The sequence below is a fragment of the Salmo salar genome, chromosome 09 (genome assembly GCF_965601325.2).
Source record: "Salmo salar chromosome 09, fSalSal1, whole genome shotgun sequence".
NCBI classification, from domain to species: domain Eukaryota; kingdom Metazoa; phylum Chordata; class Actinopteri; order Salmoniformes; family Salmonidae; genus Salmo; species Salmo salar.
Window position 1 is genome coordinate 142,400,106 of NC_138299.1, and position 16,771 is coordinate 142,416,876.

At 44.4% G+C, this 16,771-nt stretch overlaps 1 protein-coding gene across 9 annotated transcripts in view; it reads right to left on the minus strand.

Moving 5' to 3' along the window:
- Positions 1-10,097: 10,097 nt before the first annotated feature.
- Positions 10,098-16,771, minus strand: part of LOC106613097 (unconventional myosin-XVIIIa) — a 187,497-nt gene continuing 180,823 nt past the window's right edge. For 5 of the 9 annotated variants that reach the window (XM_045724671.2, XM_082956387.1, XM_082956386.1 and 2 more), the window contains 3 exons: positions 14,769-14,888; positions 12,019-13,593; positions 10,706-10,843 (listed from right to left, as the gene is read on the minus strand). In XM_045724671.2, coding sequence (XP_045580627.2) covers positions 12,027-13,593; positions 14,769-14,888 — 1,687 coding nt within the window. In that variant the 3' untranslated portion in view covers positions 10,706-10,843; positions 12,019-12,026. Of the gene's footprint in view, positions 10,844-12,014; positions 13,594-14,768; positions 14,889-16,771 lie in introns of all 9 variants that reach the window. The other 4 variants (XM_082956390.1, XM_082956389.1, XM_082956388.1 and 1 more) reach the window with 2 other exon arrangements.

A 16,771-nucleotide genomic window follows, 5' to 3' on the forward strand; every position in this document is an offset into this window, starting at 1 on the left:
CTCGTGTCCTCTCTCCTCGTCTCCTTCTCAAAACCCATTGGAGTAGAAGGTCAGGGACCTCTGGCTTTTTCATCCACTAGGTTTTGAGGAGAGGAGGAGAGAGGACACGAGGAGTATGCAATTGTGATCTTCCCCGTTTCCTCCCTGCTACTTCCCCCAACAGCCAGGAGTATGCAACTGAGATCTTCCCAGGGAGTCTGAAATAAGGCAGACGTATTGTACACTGTTAGACCCAGGAAGAGGACTCTGCCATGACACTCTGCTAACACCAATCAGAGTCCACCCACAGGCCCTCAGCACCAATCGAAGAGCTTTTCCATACATGAGGTAATTAGAGCGCCACAAGGCACTAATGTTGTGCCTTAAAACGGTTTGGCTGATATATAGACATTGGATGTGGCGCAGAGGTCTAAGGCACTGCATCTCAGTGCTAGAGGTGTCACTACAGACCCTGGATCGATTCCAGGCTGTATCACAACCGGCTGTGATTGGGAGTCCCATAGAGTGCACAATTGGCCCAGCGCTGTCGGTTTGGCCGGGGAAGGCCGTCATTGTAAATAAGAATTTGTTCTAAACTGACTTGCATGTTAAATAAAAGTTCAATAAATAAAATTATTTTTAAATTGTGTGAAGCTGTAACGTCTGCATCCAACTCACACTCAAACACCTAGATCCCCTGAATGCAGCTCACTCTCCAGCTCACACTCAAACACCTAGATCCCCTGAATGCAGCTCACTCTCCAGCTCACACTCTCAAACACCTAGATCCCCTGAATGCAGCTCACTCTCCAACTCACACTCTCAAACACCTAGATCCCCTGAATGCAGCTCACTCTCCAGCTCACACTCTCAAACACATAGATCCCCTGAATGCAGCTCACTCTCCAACTCACTCTCAAACACATAGATCCCCTGAATGCAGCTCACTCTCCAGCTCACACTCTCAAACACCTAGATCCCCTGAATGCAGCTCACTCTCCAACTCACACTCTCAAACACATAGATCCCCTGAATGCAGCTCACTCTCCAACTCACTCTCAAACACATAGATCCCCTGAATGCAGCTCACTCTCCAGCTCACACTCAAACACATAGATCTCCTGAATGCAGCTCACTCTCCAGCTCACACTCTCAAACACATAGATCCCCTGAATGCAGCTCACTCTCCAACTCACACTCTCAAACACCTAGATCCCCTGAATGCAGCTCACTCTCCAGCTCACACTCTCAAACACCTAGATCCCCTGAATGCAGCTCACTCTCCAGCTCACACTCTCAAACACCTAGATCCCCTGAATGCAGCTCACTCTCCAACTCACACTCTCAAACACATAGATCCCCTGAATGCAGCTCACTCTCCAACTCACACTCTCAAACACCTAGATCCCCTGAATGCAGCTCACTCTCCAACTCACACTCTCAAACACCTAGATCCCCTGAATGCAGCTCACTCTCCAGCTCACACTCTCAAACACATAGATCCCCTGAATGCAGCTCACTCTCCAACTCACACTCTCAAACACATAGATCCCCTGAATGCAGCTCACTCTCCAGCTCACACTCAAACACATAGATCTCCTGAATGCAGCTCACTCTCCAGCTCACACTCTCAAACACATAGATCCCCTGAATGCAGCTCACTCTCCAACTCACACTCTCAAACACCTAGATCCCCTGAATGCAGCTCACTCTCCAGCTCACACTCTCAAACACATAGATCCCCTGAATGCAGCTCACTCTCCAACTCACACTCAAACACCTAGATCCCCTGAATGCAGCTCACTCTCCAGCTCACACTCTCAAACACCTAGATCCCCTGAATGCAGCTCACTCTCCAACTCACACTCTCAAACACATAGATCCCCTGAATGCAGCTCACTCTCCAACTCACACTCAAACACATAGATCCCCTGAATGCAGCTCACTCTCCAACTCACACTCTCAAACACATAGATCCCCTGAATGCAGCTCACTCTCCAACTCACACTCAAACACATAGATCCCCTGAATGCAGCTCACTCTCCAACTCACACTCAAACACATATATCCCCTGAATGCAGCTCACTCTCCAGCTCACACTCTCAAACACCTAGATCCCCTGAATGCAGCTCACTCTCCAGCTCACACTCAAACACATAGATCCCCTGAATGCAGCTCACTCTCCAACTCACACTCAAACACCTAGAACCCCTGAATGCAGCTCACTCTCCAGCTCACACTCTCAAACACATAGATCACCTGAATGCAGCTCACTCTCCAGCTCACACTCTCAAACACATAGATCCCCTGAATGCAGCTCACTCTCCAGCTCACACTCAAAACACCTAGATCCCCTGAATGCAGCTCACTCTCCAGCTCACACTCTCAAACACATAGATCCCCTGAATGCAGCTCACTCTCCAACTCACTCTCAAACACATAGATCCCCTGAATGCAGCTCACTCTCCAGCTCACACTCTCAAACACCTAGATCCCCTGAATGCAGCTCACTCTCCAACTCACACTCTCAAACACATAGATCCCCTGAATGCAGCTCACTCTCCAACTCACTCTCAAACACATAGATCCCCTGAATGCAGCTCACTCTCCAGCTCACACTCAAACACATAGATCTCCTGAATGCAGCTCACTCTCCAGCTCACACTCTCAAACACATAGATCCCCTGAATGCAGCTCACTCTCCAACTCACACTCTCAAACACCTAGATCCCCTGAATGCAGCTCACTCTCCAGCTCACACTCTCAAACACCTAGATCCCCTGAATGCAGCTCACTCTCCAGCTCACACTCTCAAACACCTAGATCCCCTGAATGCAGCTCACTCTCCAACTCACACTCTCAAACACATAGATCCCCTGAATGCAGCTCACTCTCCAACTCACACTCTCAAACACCTAGATCCCCTGAATGCAGCTCACTCTCCAACTCACACTCTCAAACACCTAGATCCCCTGAATGCAGCTCACTCTCCAGCTCACACTCTCAAACACATAGATCCCCTGAATGCAGCTCACTCTCCAACTCACACTCTCAAACACATAGATCCCCTGAATGCAGCTCACTCTCCAGCTCACACTCAAACACATAGATCTCCTGAATGCAGCTCACTCTCCAGCTCACACTCTCAAACACATAGATCCCCTGAATGCAGCTCACTCTCCAACTCACACTCTCAAACACCTAGATCCCCTGAATGCAGCTCACTCTCCAGCTCACACTCTCAAACACATAGATCCCCTGAATGCAGCTCACTCTCCAACTCACACTCAAACACCTAGATCCCCTGAATGCAGCTCACTCTCCAGCTCACACTCTCAAACACCTAGATCCCCTGAATGCAGCTCACTCTCCAACTCACACTCTCAAACACATAGATCCCCTGAATGCAGCTCACTCTCCAACTCACACTCAAACACATAGATCCCCTGAATGCAGCTCACTCTCCAACTCACACTCTCAAACACATAGATCCCCTGAATGCAGCTCACTCTCCAACTCACACTCAAACACATAGATCCCCTGAATGCAGCTCACTCTCCAACTCACACTCAAACACATATATCCCCTGAATGCAGCTCACTCTCCAGCTCACACTCTCAAACACATAGATCCCCTGAATGCAGCTCACTCTCCAGCTCACACTCAAACACATAGATCCCCTGAATGCAGCTCACTCTCCAACTCACACTCAAACACCTAGATCCCCTGAATGCAGCTCACTCTCCAGCTCACACTCTCAAACACATAGATCCCCTGAATGCAGCTCACTCTCCAGCTCACACTCAAAACACATAGATCCCCTGAATGCAGCTCACTCTCCAGCTCACACTCAAACACATAGATCCCCTGAACGCAGCTCACTCTCCAGATCCTGAATTCTTATCACTTGTTCACACACCTGTATGTCATTATCACACACTATTTAGTTCAGTTCTTTGCACCCCATCATTGTGAGGTATTGTTTGGTTTGTGACACACTTCTATTCTGAGCTCTGTCCCGTAATTGAATCCTCCCATGTATGATAGTTTTTACCTGCCTCACTAATGGCGCCTTTTGCCTATTCCCTGCCTGTACTTTAGCCTAGTGGATTTCCTGTTATCAACGTATTGCCTGGACGACGTTACTAGCCTTTTCCCTGCCTGTACTGTTGCCTTTTTGGACTCCTGTGTATGACCTTCTGCCTGCCCCTGGACCCTGCTACCTGCCTCCTCCTGTGGTCCGTTACAAATCAACACCTACTGCGCCCTGCACTTGAAACCAGCTCTGTCTCCCAGCGTGTTCATTACACAAACATTCTGTAGCATAGAGATGTCATTCCGGAATGTCTGAATTCTGGATGTCTTTCTGGAATGTCTGAATTCTGGATGTCTTTCTGGAATGTCTGAATTCTGGATGTCTTTCTGGAATGTCTGAATTCTGGATGTCTTTCTGGAATGTCTGAATTCTGGATGTCTTTCTGGAATGTCTGAATTCTGGATGTCTTTCTGGAATGTCTGAATTCTGGATATCTTTCTGGAATGTCTGAATTCTGGATGTCTTTCTGGAATGTCTGAATTCTGGATGTCATTCTGGAATGTCTGAATTCTGGATGTCTTTCTGGAATGTCTGAATTCTGGATGTCATTCTGGAATGTCTGAATTCTGGATGTCTTTCTGGAATGTCTGAATTCTGGATGTCTTTCTGGAATGTCTGAATTCTGGATGTCTTTCTGGAATGTCTGAATTCTGGATGTCTTTCTGGAATGTCTGAATTCTGGATGTCTTTCTGGAATGTCTGAATTCTGGATGTCTTTCTGCAATGCAAATGTGGTACTTGGACATTTCCAAGAATGATACAGTATTACCTTGCCAATCTAGGTGCAAAGACATCCAACAAGAGCAGGCTTTTAAAACTGTTAAATGTATTCTTCATACATAATTATTACTTGTAATATTTTTCAAGATCTTCAGTCAAAATTACTCTTTGATCTTGATGAATCAATCTCTTAATTAAAGTCTAGAATTATTTGTGTTTAAGTCTTAATTCCAAACACACTTCAACCAGAAAAGTTTCATGTATACTGTTTATTTCGTTAAAAATAATAAGCATAAGTGAGTCATAGATGAAAGTTTATATTTTAAATGAACATGAGCATTTCACAGTTCCAATTACAGCTTCTAATATTCTAAATCAAGTACGTGTGAACCAGATACGCCGAACATCCATTTAACACCTGCCATCCAATGGCATTTTACTTGACATTAACAAATAAAGCACTGCTAAGATGCCATGGACACATTGATGGAAATTATTTTGTGATTTTATGTAGGCTAAAGAGTATTTAGTAATGTCATGACTGACCAAAGGCCTATAAAATGGCACAACACCAATAATCAGAGATGTCATCTTCTTTGCTTTAGATAATTACTCGTTAGTTTGGCTGGGAGGCAATAATGTGTGGTTTGCGCCCTACGTGCCCGTACCTTTCATACAAAAACAAAGCAGACCTGTCCCCCAGTCTTTTACCTCTTCATTACATTTTAGTCATTTAGCAGACGCTCTTATCCATAGCGACTTACAGTAGTGAATGCATACATTTCATTTCATGCATTTTTTTTTTGTACTGGCCCCCCATGGGATTCAAACCCACAACCCTGGCATTGCACACACCATGCTGGCGTTGCAAACACCATGCTCTACCAACTGAGCCACAGGGAGGCTTCATAAAAAACATGACATAGAAACGCATACATTTTGTCGTTTTTTACTCGTATCTTTCCTGGAACAGAACCTCTAATGGCTTTATTTCCGGTCGCAGCAGGAGAGGATCCAGAGTTAAATGAGGGGTAAAATGCGTGGCGCAATCTACGCCCAAATCAAAATATGAGATTGAATATTGACAGTTTGACAGATTAGATCTTGCTCCTCCCCCAATATAAATCCACTTTCTAGAACAATTACTATCTCGTCAGCAATTCTCAAAGACCAGACAATTATATGAGTGCAATGATAGAATAAGGCCCATCATAAAAATATTGCACATTGACATTCGTCACACTGGTTTTTATCAAGTTATAGTGTTCCCCTATATACAGTATCAGTACCAAAACTTTCATAGTTTTGATGTCTTCACTATTATTCTACAATGTAGAAAATAGTAAAAATAAAGAAAAACCCTTGAATGAGTAGGTGTGTCCAAACTTTTGACTGGCACTGTAGGTCCATGGAAAGTTATGTCTTGTGTGCTGTGTATTGTAGCACTACAAAGACAATTCAGTGTGTGAATGAAAACTACAATACATTTTACTAGAGTTGTATCACATTTAGTGCTCTGTAGGATGTTGTGCAACCACTTTTCAAATACAGTAAACTAGCCACTGTCTCTACAATGAGAGAGACAGTGATTGAGTGGCTACTTTATGAACTAGAGTGCATTAGCCCTGTTGTAGAGATAGTGTATTGATTCTGAATGATGGTATTTGGAAGGTGCAGTATTAAAAGGTCACCTTGGCAATGTGGGCGTGGCTGTCAGATATTTGATAATAGTGGAAAGGGGAGATGATTACTTCCGTCAATGGTTATCTGTTGGGACATACAGTACTGCAATGCTACAATGGGCTTCTTCCCTTTTGTTCTTGAGTGATAGCAGTACCTGGCTATCTGCTGCACCGTGCTCCTAGTTACATAAGGAGCAGTACTTGGCCATCTGCTGCACTGTGCTCCTAGTTACATATGGAGGAGACTGTTATTTCTGTCTGTGACTAAACTAGAATGCAACCTTAATCTTTTGGGACATACAGATATTGTAATTAAGTACAATGGGCTTCCATTTGTTCCGTTCAGTACTCGGCTATCTGCTGCGCCTTGCCCCTATAGTTACGTATAGTAGGTCTAATGCTAACATAATGGGGGAAACGTATGGCATTTACCGTGGTGGTTGTGGCGTCTCCCACACAGTAAACAAGGTTTCCCTGCTAATAGCTGTTATGTTGATGATGATGAACAAAGCACTACTGAATGCATGGTAGGCTAAACACTGTAATAGTGCCGGGTCTCTCCTTTGCTGTATAGTGAATCCCTCCATTTGTTCTCAGACTAAAAACCATTTGCCATGAAATGTTCATAAGAGAGGGAACAGATTTCTTTGAAAACAAGATAAAGGTCATAGTCAATATGAACTCGTGTTCCTGTTTTGAAAGGCCTCAGAGTCAGGGTCAGTGATACTGTTGACATTTCTCAAAGCTGCAGAAAACATCAAAGTGGATGCATCAGAGAACAGAATTTATTTATCTTTTCCTTTCATTTCTTTTTTCCACAGTATGCCCTCCAGAAATGTTTAGTACGAGACTATTTTCTGTGCATATTTAAGTCTGAAAAGAGAGACCAGAGCTTGGAGGCTGAAACACCAATGCAGAAAATATCAAACAAAAACCCACAGAGAGAAGAAAATTACAGTCTGGAGCCGTCATTTATTTACAATATATTAAACTGTAATGCAAAATTATTACTTATAACAAGTGGTCATTTTGTTCAATAACGAAGATAAACATGAACTATTTTGAAAGCTAGTATGAATCAATACATATATATATATATATATATATATATACATATATATACATATATATACATATATACATATATATATTAATGTGTACAGTCAGCAATGTTATGTTCACTAATTTCTTTGTTTTCATTTTTTCCCCCAGGTGTTTTATGATGACTCAGGTTTAAGAGTATCATACAACGACATCATAAAAGTTTAAAATTCCTTTTAAAACTCACATTGACTGCATACAGCAGGGTTTCCCAAACTCGGTCCTGGTTTAGTTTTTTGCACATGCACTACACAGTGGATTCAAATAACCAACTCATCATCAAGCTTTGATTATTTGAATCCGCTGTGTAGTGCTAGGACAAAAACCAAAACCTGCACCTGGTGGAGGGGCAGGACCGAGTTTGGGAAACCCTGGCATAGAGAACAAGGGGATGTGATAGACGAGTGTCTTTAAAAATCATGTGTAATACAATCACACCAAACTTATCCCTTCACGCAGAGTATCAACAAAATCCTTTCGGCCCCACTTGCCATGTACAGATGGATAATACACATTTTGGCAGGCCTGCTAAATTCATTAATGCTAATTCATAAATACTAAAGAGACAGATGAAGGGTTCATTGTAACACCAAGCAACTGTAAAAGCGTGGGTCTTTAATATCTCCCTGGTTAAACTGTTGCTCTGTTATAAAGGGTAGCATTGGTTCAGGACAGAATACTGATGAATCCTACATGACAAATAGGCTTCAGAAACACTGAAAAGGATTTGAATGCATTATATCCAGTTTACAGAGGGATGGATTTAACATGCTGGTTGAGGACACCTAATCCTCACCATGTGTAATCCAGTATGGTATGGTCAAAATGTGGGTGTTGAAGGAGATGGCATGATAGCATGGTGTTGAATATCATTCCCTTTGGAAAGCAAAGCACATCAAATGGAGACAAAAAACAAGTGAAAAGCATGAGAACCACAATGACAGAGAAAAAACAAGTGAAAAGCATGAGAACCACAATGACAGAGAAAAAACAAGCGAAAAGCATGAGAACCACCACAATGACAGAGAAAAAACAAGTGAAAAGCATGAGAACCACAATGACAGAGAAAAAACAAGTGAAAAGCATGAGAACAACCACAATGACAGAGAAAAAACAAGTGAAAAGCCTGAGAACCACAATGACAGAGAAAAAACAAGTGAAAAGCATGAGAACCACAATGACAGAGAAAAAACAAGTGAAAAGCCTGAGAACCACAATGACAGAGAAAAAACAAGTGAAAAGCCTGAGAACCACAATGACAGAGAAAAAACAAGTGAAAAGCATGAGAACAACCACAATGACAGAGAAAAAACAAGTGAAAAGCATGAGAACCACAATGACAGAGAAAAAACAAGTGAAAAGCATGAGAACCACAATGACAGAGAAAAAACAAGTGAAAAGCATGAGAACCACAATGACAGAGAAAAAACAAGTGAAAAGCATGAGAACCACAATGACAGAGAAAAAACAAGTGAAAAGCATGAGAACCACAATGACAGAGAAAAAACAAGTGAAAAGCATGAGAACAACCACAATGACAGAGAAAAAACAAGTGAAAAGCATGAGAACCACAATGACAGAGAAAAAACAAGTGAAAAGCATGAGAACCACAATGACAGAGAAAAAACAAGTGAAAAGCCTGAGAACCACAATGACAGAGAAAAAACAAGTGAAAAGCCTGAGAACCACAATGACAGAGAAAAAACAAGTGAAAAGCATGAGAACCACAATGACAGAGAAAAAACAAGTGAAAAGCCTGAGAACCACAATGACAGAGAAAAAACAAGTGAAAAGCATGAGAACCACAATGACAGAGAAAAAACAAGTGAAAAGCATGAGAACCACAATGACAGAGAAAAAACAAGTGAAAAGCATGAGAACCACAATGACAGAGAAAAAACAAGTGAAAAGCATGAGAACCACAATGACAGAGAAAAAACAAGTGAAAAGCATGAGAACCACAATGACAGAGAAAAAACAAGTGAAAAGCATGAGAACAACCACAATGACAGACAAAGAAAACAGCTGAGCCAAAGACCCTCCCCCAAAAGCATTTCTGCAAAGTACTTAGTTCAATTCAAGTTGAAATAAAATGAGACAAAGCATTTCATAGGGTACACTACACTCAAACCTCCTGGAAATCATGCTCTTGATGGCAGCACTCTTGAAAACAAATTCTAATTTTATTTTAAACATCAAAACAAAAAGATTAAAAAAAGAAGAGAAAGGACTAAACTTTCATCACAAGCAGTTTGGTGCTGCAGCTCTCTTCTGTTGTCTTCCTGTTAGGAAACATTATTATCCTGCAAAAACAAGTAATAAAAAACAAGCAGATGAGCCGATGAAAGCGTCTTTGTTCGGTGTGGCACAGCGTGGCACTGCAGACAGAATCTAAGCACAGCTGTGAGGGTGCCAGCTGTAGAGGACCCTACTTATAATAACGGCACTTCTCCCAAAAATAAACTCTGGTCATTTTACCAGGACCAGCAAATAAGAAATAACACAGTGTACACACCTAGTTGCAACAAAGGCTTTTTTGGTATTTATTTTCTCCCTATTTTTTTTCTTGTTTTTTTCTTTCTTGTCTCCCAATGCAGTGATAAAACATCAGGGAACATAGCGACAGTTCCTTGGCTCAGTTACAACCATGATCATGATAAAATCTAGGAAGGAGGAGACGATGGCTCCAGCCAAGCAGCAGCTGTCCTCATGCAGCCAGCAGAGACAAGAAAGACTAGTCATTATTAATGGAGGTGCTGTTCAACTGGAGGGGCCAGATCCAAGATGGAGACACACAGTCACATGTGACTGGTGAAATACATTAAGACAGGGTTGGCCCAGTGGAGTGGAGAGTGAGAGAAACCATTGGTGTTGTGTACTGTACACTGACGTACTATGGCACCTTCTCTAGACCTTAGCAATGCAAGCTGTTTTGTAATAGTAGAATAATAATGACAGTCATAGTATCATTGCCATGTTGCAGGGTTAGAAGAACAGAGTGGTTGTGAGTGTGTGAACGTGTGTGATAACAGCACAGTGAGTCCAATCGTGCACCACTGGGGCCCTCTCAACATGCAGCGTGTGTTGGCTGGTGTGTGTTAACTACGTTGTCTCAGAGGGCTTGTCTTCACTGTCACTGTTGTTCAGGTAGCTGCCACGTGTATATCTGGAGCGGTAGGACCCTCGAGACGCACCACCTTCTTTTTGTTCTTCCTCCTCTTCTTCGTCAGATTTGTCCAAGCAGAAACGTCTTCGGCTAGGAGGACTGGAAGGAGAGAGAAAGAAAAAGGATCAAAAGACAACTCCTGAGGATAGTTGGGACACAGTGGGGTACGATCATTACCAAACATTGATCCAATGTTCTTATCCTTTATGTAATTTTAGACATTATAAGTGTACACAAACACATGCACGGATGCATACTACCGTAGCTTTAGTCATAAAACTAGCCCATTTGTATACAATTTTTTTTGTTACAAAAAAACGAACTTATTACACAGAGAGAATGTGATGGATTCTGGTTCTGGTTTGTGGTTGAATGAATCTGCTATGCGCTGTGGCTTCCTCTCCAAAAACAGAAGAATGGCACACCTACAGTGCACTGGCTGGCTTCAGTACCCTCTCTCTGTCATTAGATAGTCTTCCTGCAGCCTACCGCTACTGCTAGTCTGAACGGGATTTAACATTCAGGCCCGCTTAAATAATGCAAACCTAGTGTTAATTACTGTCAATCGGGCATCTAAAAAGAACTTGCTGCTTGTGTAAATCAATGCAGTGGGTCTAATTACGGCCAGAGTTAATGGGGCTGCAGGGGAAATCTATGGTGGCCGTCTTAATTGACGACTCCTGGTATTTTCTTATTTCCGGGGCCATAACTCAGGCTGACGTTTGGGTGGAGAACTAGCCAGCAGCACTAAGGCTACACCCACGTCAGCTTTGTCTTTTCTTCTGATCTAAGCCCCTGCTGCTAGGCTAATCGGCATTGTAATGCATCCACAACACACTTATCTCTCCCCCCTCTCTGAATTACGGCAGTGCAAAGCAATGTCACAATGATTGCCATTGAAAAGATGCAAATTCAAATTGCTTTCTGATGAGCTCTCGTGAATTAAGGACCTCAATTAGTATTTAGGAATTGAGAGTGTAAATAGAAAACAAAAATGTCTTGAGACGAGCCAAGTGAAATTGTACATCTCTACAGTAATGATGATGCACTATTGAAGCCCTAACAGGAATAGGTCAAGTAAGTCAAAGTGATGCATCATTCATAATACAACTGATGTGGTATTAGGCTTTCAAAAGGTGACTGGATATTTAGGTTATATTATATTGTACTCAGGAGGAGAGGATTGACTGAGCAACCTCTCTCTGTGGTTAGACCACCACACCATGCAGTGGACACACTCCTACACTCCACACCAGGCAACAGGCATCACCTACTGCCAGCCTCAGTCACTGTCCGGTCTGTACAGATACTTCATCATCAGGTTGTCCACTTTCTTCTTCCTATTCTTCTCCTCCTTCTTGTTAGGAGGGGGCTGCCCCTCAGCAGGCGTCCCCACCTCCCTCTCCCCCTCTGGGCTAGAGGCCTGGTGGCCAGGGGCTCTCTTCACGCTGTTGGTGCTTTGGTAGGAGATGGTAGAAGCACCAGAACTGGAGCCAGACTCTGAGTCAGACTCTGAATCCAAGGATGAGGATGAAGAAGAGGACTCCTTTTTGGACGTCTTTTTGGACTTCTTGCCTTTGTTCTTGGAGCTGTCCTTCTTGCTGCTGCGGTCTTCATCGGAGCTGTCTGACTCGGAGCTGTGGCTCCTTTTCTTCTTCTTGCCTTTGTTCTTCTTTCCGCTGTGGCTGTGGCTGCGGCTGCTCATACTGCTGGAGGACCTCCTACAATCCACGGCCGACGCTGAGCGTCTCAGACTGCTGGTGCTGCGCCTGCTGTCGTCCTCCCTGTCGTCTCTCCCCCTGACGCTAAGCACACTCTTCCTGTCGCCTCTCCCCCTGACGCTAACCACACTCTTCCTGTCGTCCTCTGTGTCGTCCTCTTTCCTCCCTGCCTCGGCCTCTGAGTCTTCCAGGCTGGTGCGTTTGAATTTGATGGGTTTGAAGTTGAGCACCTCGTTGATGGCCTTCTCCAGGTCGGGGTCCAGGTAGTTGCGGTGGCTGACAGTGGCCGGCTTGACGTCTGAGGTGTCAGGGAGCTCGTCATCATCTCTGTAGGAGCGGGCGGGTGGCGGGGGCATGGACAGGCTGCGTCCCGTGGAGGAGTGGGGGCTGTAGGCCGAGGAGCGCTCAGTGAAGGCCACGCTGTGCCCATCCTCCATGTCATCAAACTCGCTGAGGCGGCAGCTGCGGAAGTCAGATATGCGTGAGTCAGCACGGCTTACGCTGCCAGGGCTCCTGCCCCCAGAACGACGACTAACAGAGGGGCTGCTTGGGCAGCGACCACTTCTTCCATATGACTCGTCCGTACGGTGTGCAGAAGTGCTGCGGCGGCTCAGGGGACTGGACATACCCAGGCTGATGGTCGACTTGGTGTCGTCCTCTGGGCTCAGGCCAAAGCGCGTGGTGGCAACGCAGGCCCGGCTGGGGGCCATGGAGGACACGGTGGACTCTTTGTCGAAGTCTCCCCAGCGGCTGTCCATGCCCTTCCTAGCCCTGCTGGTGGCTTCAGTGTAGGCCTGGGAGATAACCGAGCCACGGTCATCATCGTTCCCAGTCTGGGACTTCCTCCAGGAGCTGGAGTCACCCTGGGGTGAGGAGCATTTGGGCTTGGCCTTACGGAAGGTGGTGATAGACTCCTGGGAGTCCTGTCCCTTCTTGAGGGAGCTGTCGTCCCCTTTACCTCCGATGGAGTCATTGATGTTGGAGTGCTTCCTGTAGCTCAGGGAACTCATCACAGACACCGGCCTTCTCGAATCTACCTCTTTCTCTTTGCCCTCTTTGTTAAACTCTTTCCATTCCTTACCCTCTTTCCACTCTTTCCCTTCCTTTGCGTCTACGTTTACGGCAAATCTAGAAAGAGGAGGGAGGGAGGGAGAAGTGGCAGGACAGAAAAACGTTGAAGTAGATGGAGGAAGTGGAAGAGGAGGAAGAGAGAAAGAATGATAGATGAATTACAAACTTAAAAAGGAGAGATGAATGATACTTAAAACAGGAATAAGATGAGCATAGATTGAACTTAGCAGGAAGAAAGTAAAGACAAGTAGATAGAACAATGATTCAAATGAATGTGGGGTAGAGAATGTCTGTTTGGATTCACAACTTCAACACAGAAAAAAAACAGATGCACAAGATACAAATTTAAGATATGTACTGACTCGAGAAATACCCTCAAACAAAATGTGTTGTCTTGTTCTAATCAATTCCTTTGTGCAAAATCAAAGTCTCTGTTTTGAACTAGTTTAGTAGGGGGGTATTCATTTGAATTTCATGTGTGTAAATGTTAAACAGAATTCTAGTCAAGCATCTCATTGTGGTTAAATACGTTCAGTGATTCAGCAAGAGAGCTGGACACACACTTCTCATGTGTGTGTTTCCGTCTTAACCAACACACAGAACTGAGATCAAGGAACTGAGCTCTCCTGAAGGAAGGGATGATGTCTGTGGGGACACACAGTTAAGAGAGATTTAAAAACTCTTAAAGTATTTCAAAGTTGTGAGCAGCTGAAGTGGGGGTGTGGGACAGTTAAATCTTCTGGTAAGGAGACAAATCTAGGGCAATCGAAGCTGTCAGACACATCCATTAATCTCAGGGAGAGGGGAGAACGGGAGAGAGGGAGAGGAGGGGGGAGAGAGGAGGGGTGTAGGTATGCATGCCAGCTGGCCACCGGGCATGTCGATAAAACTGCCAGGGATGCGGCTGTCATCAAGGCAGTGACAATAAAAGACAAAGAGGCTAGAGGAAACACCAGTAATAATAATAACACCTCCCTATGTCTAGCCAAGTGTTCCAGTCTAATTGTTTTATCTGCATTGGCTAAGTGCTAGGCTGGACGACGTCAACATCCTGATAGGGGGGGACTGGACACTAAAACCAGTTTGGGCTGCTTTGTAAGCAGGGGAAATGTGCGTGTGTGTTTAGCAGTGGTGAAGACAGGACTTTAGTGGTGAAGACAGGACCTTAGTGGTGAAGACAGGACCTTAGTGGTGAAGACAGGACCTTAGTGGTGAAGATGTGCCATACTGACCTGGAGCTCTTGAGGCTGCCATCATCTGAGAGGTTCTTGGTAGATCCCTTGTTTTTGGACAGCCAGGACTTGACCCCGTCCACACAGTCTTCAATCTCCGAGTCAGATGAGTCTCCCTCACTGTGTGGAGGGGAGGGACAAAACACAACATCAGTGGGAGGAGAGGGTGGGAGAAGAGAGGAGTAGAGAAAAAGAGAGGTGGGGAAGAGCTGAAAGAGAGTGATGGAGATGAGGGAGGGGTGAGAGAGGGATGAAGTTGAAGAGAGAAGGAGAGGGGGAGAGAAGGATTCTGTAGTTTTGGAAGTTAGTGAGGCAACCGAAGAGGACCACATAATTGAATTAGGAGAGAAGACAATAAAAAACCACATGCACTAGATCACAGGAGCACTAGGAAACACACACACAGCCGCACTTGTTGTCACTGTTAGGAGTGTTATCACTGTGGCTAGCTAGCAAGGGGGCACAGTTTGTCCCCCAAAGAGGACTCAATTCCATTCACTCTGATCCAAAGCCACTCAAGTTAAGGTGGAGCACAAGGAGAGAGACCAGGAAAGGGATAAAGTGAAAAGTGAAGAGACTGGGCACAAAATGTAGGGATTTTCACTTTGATCTCACCCACTTATCTATTCCCTCCACAGCCCCCCAAAGTTGCGGTTGAGCTCTTGACAAAATGATTTGGTGCACAGCTTGGGTGCTGAGCTGTTTTCTCTCTAAATTATCATTATGGCGTCGACAGCCTACTGCGAAGCGTGAGGAGAAATGGAGGGTTGTCAGAAATTTGACACGGTTGAAAAGAGCATGACACTCATTAAGTGCCGTCAGAGCCCAATGCTCATGTGGTGCTGCGAAATGAAGCTGTTACAGCTTAATAATAAAACTGAGACATCGATTGGGGGGTGGTTCAAAATCTTAAAATCTCCACATCTGCTTTTAAAAACCTCTTATCTTGCTGTGGAGTAGAGAGAGAAAATAGCTTTTTCAGCACTTATACTGCAGCACAAGACCCACCAGCACATTCAGTAGCTACAATTGAAATCGTTAAGAGGCAGAGATGCAAAAGCATCACCTGATCGCAGAATGGTCATAACTAGGCCGCTCTGTTTTAAACTGCACAATAACTTCAAATACTAGGCACTAAGATGGCAGTGTTTAGAAGGGAAGGAGAAGGTTGGGAGTCGAGATAAAAGCATTTCTCTAGGAGGGAAGCTGTAATTAACTTTGCAGGCCATGCCTGGCCTATTAGACAATGTGGGGGCCTTCAGTGAGAATTGTTATTGCGACAGAGTGAGCGGCTGGCTTTGGCACAGAGGCCTTGTCAATATGGGGGCAAAGAAATAATGAAGGAGACCTGGGAAAAAACAAGCTAAAGTTAGCTAACCGGTGCAGACAATTCCATGGCTGTTAACTCATCTCATCTCCTCAGAGATAATTAAAAATATATATATATAAAAATCTCTTGGATTTGTGTCTTTGTTGGGCTTTGCGAGTCAACACCTCCCCAGCCTCTTAAGATTTGTCTTTTATCCGTTCACTTATCTGGCAACATACTGCTTTGAAGAACTATAACCCTGATTACATCACCAGGGCAAAATTACATTAGCTGTCATTATACAAAATCAATGTCAAAACCCTCCGTACAAAATAGTCAAAAATGCATTAATTCAAGGAGAGAATTTCCTTAAGCACTAATTTTTTATTCATTTATACAAGAATAATCCTGTTGAGATTCAAATGTTTTTGGGGGGTGAAGAAGACCTGTCCACGACTTTAAGGATGTGCTTCTCTTTCCCCTTGTGCATTTTGTCCAAGGAGGAGCCAGTGGGTAAATGGAGGTGATGCATTCAGATCACAGAGGCCTTCCCTCCCCCGGGCCAAAACAAAACCGACGGGACAACTGGCCCTTTGTAATCGAGCGCTTCACACATGGTGTCACACACGATTTATATCCTTGACCGCCATACCATTAGTTAAGCCGTGCTGAGAGCCCAGGGGAGGCAAACAAA